This window comes from Coffea eugenioides, chromosome 3 (assembly GCF_003713205.1).
Source record: "Coffea eugenioides isolate CCC68of chromosome 3, Ceug_1.0, whole genome shotgun sequence".
Lineage (NCBI taxonomy): Eukaryota > Viridiplantae > Streptophyta > Magnoliopsida > Gentianales > Rubiaceae > Coffea > Coffea eugenioides.
Window position 1 is genome coordinate 1304359 of NC_040037.1, and position 9779 is coordinate 1314137.

The 9779-nt window shown below is 33.5% G+C and overlaps 1 protein-coding gene across 1 annotated transcript; it reads left to right on the forward strand.

Moving 5' to 3' along the window:
- The first annotated feature begins 4619 nt into the window (after window positions 1-4619).
- On the forward strand, window positions 4620-7759 carry LOC113765390 (epoxide hydrolase A-like). The gene is made up of 3 exons (XM_027309550.1): window positions 4620-5513; window positions 6881-7122; window positions 7239-7759. The coding sequence occupies exons 1-3, from the start codon at window positions 5037-5039 to the stop codon at window positions 7507-7509; spliced, it is 990 nt and encodes a 329-aa protein (XP_027165351.1). The 5' UTR covers window positions 4620-5036; the 3' UTR covers window positions 7510-7759.
- The last annotated feature ends 2020 nt before the right edge of the window (window positions 7760-9779 follow it).

The window sequence follows — 9779 nt, forward strand, 5'->3', positions numbered from 1 at the left end:
TGATGGTGAAAAAAGAATCAACTCTCATTAAATGGGGTAGGTTTATAGTAACAACTACTTATATTGAATAAAGGTATTTTAGGAAAATTAAAATACAACTACATTCTTCAATTGGAAATCAAATTGCATACTACTCCATCCGTCTCACTTTAATAGTCCTGTTTCTTTTTTCACACAGTTTAAGAAAAAGTAGTTAACTTTGTTGGAAAAGTAAATTTAAATTGCTATTTCCCTAAAATACCCTCACATTAAATATGGTACAACTTTATGAAAACTTGAATTGATGGTGAAAAAAGAATCAACTCTCATTAAATGGGGTAGGTTTATAGTAACAACTACTTATATTAAATAAAGGTATTTTAGGAAAATTAAAATACAACTACATTCTTCAATTGGAAAGTGAACTACAATTTGGGACAGATGAAAAAGGAATACAGGAATATCAAAGTGGGACGGAAGGAGTAGTATTTATTATATTGTGGACAGAAAAATGTAGTGGCAGGCAATTGGGTGCAGGTGGAACGCTTGGTCTACTGTTTCAAACCGGAAAGGAAAGCTCCAAATTAAATCAGTCCAACCCAAAGCTGACGCTGGGCCGTGAGCATGTCTAGACATGTCAATGTAGGGTTTGAGTTGGATTAAATTGAGTTAGACTCACATTAATTTAAGACTCGAGACTTTTATGGGTTTAAAAGGTAAAATTAGATCCAGACACTCATGAGTTTGGAATTCAATGGATGTCTGCAAATATTTTTTTGAACATTCAGTAAAGAACTAAAGTAAAAATATTCTTAAAATATGTATTTCAATAACATAAATATTAGACCAGGTGATGTTTTCTTAGGTTAAAAAAGTGACTGTTATTTAATCAGTTACGAAATCTTATTATATTTGATCCAATAGCTATAGAATATTGTATCATTTTATAAATTTACTTATATATATATATACACACACATACACACATAGAGGTTTGAGTGGGATCTGGTTTGGATCTGAATTTGGATATGTACTAAAGAAAATCATATCATACCCAAACTAACAACTCTCTTAAGGGTCTATGTTTGGAAAGAGTTTGAATTTGAGAAATTAAACCTAAACTCTACCTAAATATATTGGATTTGGATTAAATTTAGATAAGATCCGATCAATTGACTTAGCTGACCATAGAAAATTTTGTTCGTCTCACTCTCTCTCTCTCTTTGTATTGATGGAGGGCAAATAAATAGGCAACTTGGCAAGGATAGCAAATGGCAGTAGAAGAACAAGGCAAGGGACCTAAATAGGAGAGCTTTGGCATTTGTCTCCAAACAACCAAACGGTGGCTTGGCTGCTGCATTATGATTGTGATTTTGCAGGCACATATTTGCCATGAATGTGAATGTGAATGTGATGGTTCCACAAAGCATGCAGTTTATGAGGCGGCTGTTCCCTGTTGCTGTCGGAGCTCTGCTTAGATTTCAATTTTTGGAGCATTCCAATGTAACGTGGGATGTGTCAGCCTTCTCACGAGCGAATACCAGTCAATGTCGGAAACTCCGAGTGAACAGATCTTTAATCCTTTGTTATGTTATCGATTTTTTTTTTTCTTTTTTTGCCGAAACAGAAAAGAAATACTAAAAGAAAAGGGACTTTTTTTTTTTTTACCGTGTTGGGCACGAGATTTCGTGTGGGCTTCTGCCGGAAGAATTTAAGTTCAGACATATATATGACTGGGCTTACTTAGACTGCGAATTACACTATGCTTGGGTCCAGTCCATGCAACTTGAATCACAAGCACTATGTCCTTGATGGAAAAACACGAAGACAGTTTTGAACTACCCACAAATATGAAAACCGGCCATGTGTGTTTGGATTGCTATATTTTTTCAAATAATACTGGGGCAGTGCCGCGCATCATGTGGGTATTTGGTGCTTGTGATTAAAAAGATTTTTTATTGAATAAATAATAGTATATTCTAAAAAAATATTAGTTATCAAATATGACAAAACTAATAATAATATATTCTAATTGCAGCATACACATATACACTTTGTTTTATCAATACTTTTACAATTTTACCATTATCAAAAGATCCCTACAGATATTAGTTGAAAATCGTCCAAGAGTAGACATAAGGTGTTTTAGATAAAGGAATATCCTCCAATGACCAGTTATAGCAACGTATTAATTGCACAACGTGTTAATATGTCTTTATGTTAATTGCACAATAAAAATCACACTTCAATTAAATGTGTCTATAATATCATTTAAGTAATTACAACAACACATAAACTTATATGAGTTGTATTCGATGCAAAAACGATTGTAAAATAATTTCATATTCTATAAATACCTAGATGTCTCCATAAATAAAAACTTTAAATGTACCAAAATGAGAGCATTTCAATTTATGAAGAGGAACAACCAACAGAGAAAGACTTAGGTGGCGTTTGGTTCGCACATCGGAATCGGATATCCTGGGTTTGGAATGAGGTCATTCATTCCAATACATTTGTTTGGTTCAAGTACCTGGAATGTGTATCATTACTATAGTTGATGTTTAGTTCGTCGACTCTTTCGGAATGCAATATAATAAATATATTATAAACCACATCGTAAATGATAGTTACTGGCTATTTGTAAATGGGATATAAGAAATTTTCACTAATTAAATATATTAGTATAAATGTATTATTAAATTTAGTCTAACTAATTAATAATTTCTATTAGTAAACATGTATAATTATTAGTATAATTGATAATATTATTTATATTACATAAATTAGTATACATTATATAATACATATAACTAATAATATTATTATTATAAGTTTGTAACTAATTAAATAAAATATTATATATAAAATTAAATATAAATATACAAATGTTATAATATAAATATAAATATATAATTATATAATATATACAAATATTAATTATACAAATATTTTATATAAATATAATATATATTACATATTAAATATAGTTATTATTATATATTATTATATTTAAAATAATAATTATAATTAATATTATATAACTTATTAATATTACATACATGTATATATTATACTTAAATGCACATATAATATACATTTATAAATATATTATTATATAATATTAATAAATTTATAATATATATTATATAGGTATAATTATATTTAACTAAATAATTATAATATATAATTATATAATATAATAGTATCATTATTATAAGTTTGTAACTAATTAAATTAAATATTATATATAATTAATTATAATTATACAAATGTTATAATATAAATATATAATATATAAATATTAATTGTACTAATATTTTATATAAATATAATGCATATTAATATTAGATATAGTTATTATTATATTTAAAATAATAAATATAAATATAATTATATAATTTATTAATATTATATACATGTATATATTATAATTATATACACATATAATATACATTTATAAATATACATATATATTATAAATATATTATTATATAGTATTAATAAATTTATAATATATATTATATAAATATAATTATATTTAACTAAATAATTATAATATATATTTATATAATATACTAATATTATAATAAATATTATAATAATAATATATTATATATATGTATATATTATAATATAAATATAAATATAAATATATAATATATATAATATCATATAAATATTAATTATACTAAATATTATGTAATTATAAGATTTTGGAATTACACTTGGGTTTTGGACAAAACCCACCCTTTTACTAAGGAATGGAGGGATGCCAAATTTTTAGAAATCATTCTAAAATTTCAATTCCCATACCAGTGAACCAAACACCAACTATGGAGTTTATTCCATTACTTCATTCCGAAACCCACTAATGAGCAGAATTCGAATAGATAGAGGCTACTCCTTTCTAGCATACGATGGATTGGCTTTGTCGTAAAAAGGATAGACAAAGGCACAAACAGCATAGAGTATCCAGAAGGGCAAAAATGTAATTGTGAAACTGATTGAAAAGGCTAATGAAGTCATTAACCACATGTCTGTGCATTAAAATGTTGTACAACCTGCTCAACCAATTCGACACATCAAATTTCAAATCACTAAATCAGTGATGTCGCAAATGGAATTCTCAATTCTCCCCCGCTTTCAGTCCTTGGAATAATAAACGTAGGGTGGAAACTGGAAAGTGAAAGCATTCGGCTTTGCCCCACCAAACGCCAGCTTCAAGACGCGGCCCACCATTGTAGAAAAGAAAAGTCGAGTCCTTTTCTCGTCTTTTCCTTTTCTTGCGCATGCCAGAGCATTCTTTTCATCAAAATCAAGAAATCCATTACCCATCTCTCAATCCAAGTATAAGAGACTTAACCCCTTCGTCAACCACTTCCAATTCCTTTTACAAAGCTAAAATTTGTTCGTGATTTCATAGTATTATTGGGTCTTCCTCCTCGGAAAACCAAGTCAAAGCGATATGTGGGAACTGGCATGGAACATCAAAGTTTTACTAATCGTAGAATGTGAGTTACACGAGTAAACCTAAATTAATGCAACCTTCATAGAAGCATTTAACAAGCTATAATAAATACCACTGCGTTTTACAGAACTACATTTTTAACTTGTGCAACTACAATCCAACACGTAAGAATTCATGAAACAAGAAAACGTGTTCAATTGATCCAAATACAAAAGAGGAGTACATAGTACCTTTTATGGACACAGCCAGTATGACTAGATTTTTTTTGGAAACAAAAGGATAAGTCTATCATGTTCATCAAATCAAGATATCTAAGGTGCATTACCCCTTTTTGTTCCATTGAGCACCGACTTATCCGAATTCGACCCGAGTAGCGTCTGCAGCATCTGGATAAATATAAAAGAGTGCAGGACGTAAAGGAGTGTGATAAGTATAAAGAGCTCCCGCATTGCCTCTTTCATAGTCTTAACAAAAGAGTGCAGGAATCTCCCTCAATCCCCTTCTTCTTCTGCGGCAAATATAATCAAGAAAGTGCCCAAAATCCTAACCCCTCCATAATTCTGTGTAAGGAGCAGAAAGAAAAGAGATGGAAAAGATAGAGCACAAAAACGTAGAAGTAAATGGGATAAACATGCACGTAGCAGAAATAGGCCAAGGCCCAGTAGTTCTCTTCCTTCATGGCTTTCCTGAATGCTGGTACACCTGGCGCCATCAAATGTCTTTCATGGCATCCCACGGCCACAGGGCTGTGGCGCCGGACCTCCGTGGCTTTGGTGGCACAACTGGCGCACCTATTGATGACCCCGGCAAGTTCACCACCCTCCATGTCGTGGGAGATATCATTGAGCTCCTGAAAATTGTTGCACCAGATGAAGATAAGGTGTTCTTGGTGGGGCATGATTGGGGTGCAGTCATGGCTTGGGCTTTGTGTTTGTATAGACCTGATAAAGTTAAAGCTTTGTTCAACATGAGCGTCAGTTTCAGTCCAAGAAATCCTAAAAGGAAGCCCCTTGAGACCTTGCGTGCTGTTTGTGGTCCTGACTACTACGTTTGTAGGTTCCAGGTGTGTAAGATTAAATTTTTTTTTTTCATGAATATAGGAATACTTCTTTCGAGTTCAAAATTCTTAGCTGTAGAATATAGAGATGCAGATGCACGTTTTACAATGTCTCTACACTGATTTGGTTGCTAAATTGTTTCTTTATTAGATACCATCTATCATTTGAGATCCAAAATTTTCTTCATGTGATCTTCCTGATTCACAGACAGATAAGTGATGTGAGTATCGTTCATTATCTGAGCTGATTTTAGATTTGAGTTAAAAACCCTCTTCATTCCGTATTGTTATTTTGTTTCCCCAGAAACGATAGATGATTTTATTAGATTTGTGTATGAACTATACACGTAGTGAGCAAAGGCTCCATTAGAGCTATACAAGTGCCTAAAAGCACTGAGGAAGTAACCACTTCTCATCAAAAGGCATGCTTAATGCATGATCACAAAGGTTAGTTGTTCTAACACTAATATCATTCCTGGCTAGAACAAATGAGCATCTCACAAACATATAGCTTAGATCCTGAATATCCTCTAGATGGGAAAGCAGTCTCATATCTCCAGTCTGGTTGGTTTCTATCATCTTCATCAGTTGTCTCTGTGGGATGTCAACTTCAATCCTCCTCCACTGCTATTCCCTTGCTTTGATCATGGCAAGTTTAAGAGCCACAGCATTATCCATCAGGCTGTTCCCTCCACTGAACTCCTTAAGCGCCCACTGAGCTATCAACTGCAAGTATGCCAACTCCCATTTGACTGTCTTATCCTTGAGTTTTGACAGCAAAACTGATGTGAATTTGGTTCTCGCTGTCTCTGCAATCATCCTGTATTGTCTCAGCTGCTTTTGTTTCTGGCATGCTCATCGTGTTCTCTTTCGCATTTGCTTCCTGAAATTCTAGCCACTCCATTTGAGCTTCCTGGATTATCTTGATTAGCGGTCTTCTGCTTTCCTGGAAAACTCTCATTTCTTGCCTTCCAAATCTGCCAAAGAATGTTAACAGTCAATGCTATATGTTCCATTCCTTCAGGTCTACTTCTGGCATCTGTTAGAACATTCCACCATCTGTTCAAGTTCCCTCTTTGGTCTTCAATTCCATCCCATGTCACTGGTGATAGCTTCCATACTTCCTTAGCATTTCTGCAATGAAAGAGTAGGTGCTCCACCGTTTCTATGTCTTCTGTTATAACAAGGTAGTTGGATTAACTTGTAATTAAGATCTTCAATGACTATATACAATCTGTAAGATAAAACAACAAAACGGACACAACTAAAGATTTATGGCCGCAGTACTGTGTGCACAGAGAGTTATACTATTGGGTATATATACCTATTTGTTGGCTTGGTATCTGATTGACAGGTCATTTGGTTCTTTTCAGGAACCTGGAGAAATAGAAGAGGAGTTTGCCAAAGTTGGAACCAAGAGAGTTCTGGAGAACTTTCTTTCTTACCGTGCTCCTGGTCCACTTTTTCTGCCAAAGGGAATACTTTTCGGAGATTCACCTGATGCCCCTACAACTTTGCCCTCTTGGTTATCTGAAGAAGATGTTGCTTACTATGTTAACCAGTATGCGCAGAGTGGCTTTACTGGAGGTCTGAATTATTACAGAGCACTAGACATGTAAGCCTAGAGAATCCTGTTGATAACCATAGTTATATTTCTTGAGCACAGAATACTTAAAAATGCAACAAGTTTTGATGGATATGTTTGTTGTTTTGTGCTCCGCTTTGGTGCAGAAATTGGGAACTGACTGCACCATGGACAGGGGCTCAGGTTAAAGTGCCAGTCAAGTTTGTTGTTGGGGACCTGGATCTGACCTATAATGCACCGGGCACCAAGGATTATCTCCACAAGGGAGGGCTTAAAAAAGATGTACCATTCTTGGATGAAGTAGTGGTGATGAAAGGGGTTGGCCATTTTTTGCATGAAGAGAAACCTGATGAGATTAACAAATACATTCATCAATTCATCCAGAAGTTTTCTTCCCCGAGATGTTCTCTGATGTAAATATCCTTGTCCTAAATGTCTGTCTTGTTTGCTATTTCCCTTATATTTTGTGGTTTTTTTTTTTTTTTCCTGAAAGTGTGTTGTTGTGGATGTTCATTTGGGCATAGTCTTCAAGGTGGCCGGCCTATGGAAGAAATTTGAGATGTGCTGAAATTAACAATTGTATTATATCATGCCTTTACATTTTCCCGTTCCCCTCTGAATATGCACACTCTCTAGAACGATTGTGTAATGGATGTTCATTTCTTCACTCCACCAATTGTCCAATGTATCATATCCTTTTTCTTTTTTTTTTTTTATGTCCGTGACACACTAGAAGCATCAAAGTTTTAATTTTTGTATCTCTTTTAAGGGCTATGAATCGTGGAAACAGAAAGCGGGTCAGCAATTCCCACATGTGCAAATTCAAGTGTACACCAGAAAATGCAGAATACTCAACAAGGCAAGGCAATATGGGTGGTTTAGCAGTTACATCTGCATTTTTTTTCCATAATTTCAAAAACCTCCTTTGAGGTTTCCAGCAATTACAGAAAGCTTCCCTCAAGTTTTAAAAATTACACTTACCTCCTTCGCTTTTAAGATTTATGTAACAATATAAACCCAATAGCCTATAATATTTCTCAAATATCCTAAAATACACTTCTTCAGAGAACAAGACAAAACAAAATAAGGTTTTAATCTTTAATTTTTTGTACGTGTCATACTTACTAAAATAAACAAAGTCCAGCGACTCCAACTCATCTTAAAATTCATTGTTTACTAATTTTTGTTTAATGCAACTCACTACCACCACTACCAATACTAAACAAAGAAGAGTAAATTTTATATATACTGACAGTGTATGCACTATCACGGTTGGATACAGACACATGAGTAAAATTTAAATTTTAAATTTAAATCCAATGTATAAAAGATTAATCTAACTAAGAAATGCCCTCAAGTCCTTAAGAACATAATTCATTATTGTTCTAGCACTTTTAGAAATAGAGACAAAATTCTACCTTAAAATCACAATCAATAAATAAATAAAAGAGAGAACCAATAAGTAATTGCTAGACTTTTTTGCTTAACAAACATAATAGTCACTTCCTTATGTTCCAACTTTCAATTTCATATTTTTCTCTATATCACTGTCACCTTTTTCATCTTTTCCTAGTTTGACAATAAATCCACGGTTTGTACCTTGTTAATTTGGTAACTTCAATTGGCTAACATTTATAAAGAGTAAAACTATTGGAAAAAAAAAAAAGAAAGGGTCTAAAATTTTTATAGTAATAAAGAGGCAGAAAAACAAAAAATACAGATAAATTTTAGAGATGGTAAAAAATTGATAGTGGTATGGTTGATAATAATGGAGCGTGATATTTGGTAAGAGTGAGAAGCGGTCGTAGGAGAAAAAGAGAGAAGAATATGAAGGGAGAGGTAGGGAGGGAGGAACAGATGAAAATTAGAAATTAATGGAGATAGTTTTTTTGAGATTAGGAAATGACAAGTAGAATAATAAGGTGTATTTTTCGATTTTAATGTCCCTTTATGAATTAACTATTAAGTGGAGGACATTTTAATCATTTAATTAGATCAAGGGAGGTCTATGTAATTATTGAAATCTCAGGGGAGCCGAGGGAAATTGTCAAAAACCTCAAGGGAGGTTTCTGAAATTATCCCTTTTGTTTTTTTCATATTTCATTTCATGATGTGCTCAACAAATCAAAAGCAAATATGAACTTGGCCATCAAGTGTTGGGCTCTCCTTTGTACCGTACGGCTATATGTAATCTTGGTGAGCCAAGTGATCGTGCAGCCAATTAGCTTTGGCCGTAATATATAGAGTGAATGGCCCAAAAGGTCACTAAACTATTAAAAATGGCACTCTTTGGTCACCAAACTTTTTTTGTGGCCGAAAAGGTCACTAAACTCGCAAAAACGCTCCAGCGGAGTCATTTTACCGAATTTCAGCGGTTTTTCATCCGGTGGCATGGGCAATGTGGATTGGAGGAATATAGTCAAGGGCAAAAATGTCCCAAAAAAATGGCAAAACTATTTCTTCCTTCCTCGCAAGTTGTACCAAATGCTGATCTTTTCCTGGCTAGTTTCTCCGCCGTTCTTGCATCAGAGATCTGCTTCGCCATCACTTTCTCCTGCTCTTGGGCTTCCTCCTCGATTCTCACCAACTGGGCTTTCAATTCCTCATCCTCCAGCACAAAACAAACCGTCAACCTGGGCTTCCTTCGAGTTGTGCTGAATTGCTGGGCTAAAGGGGAAAAAGTCAGA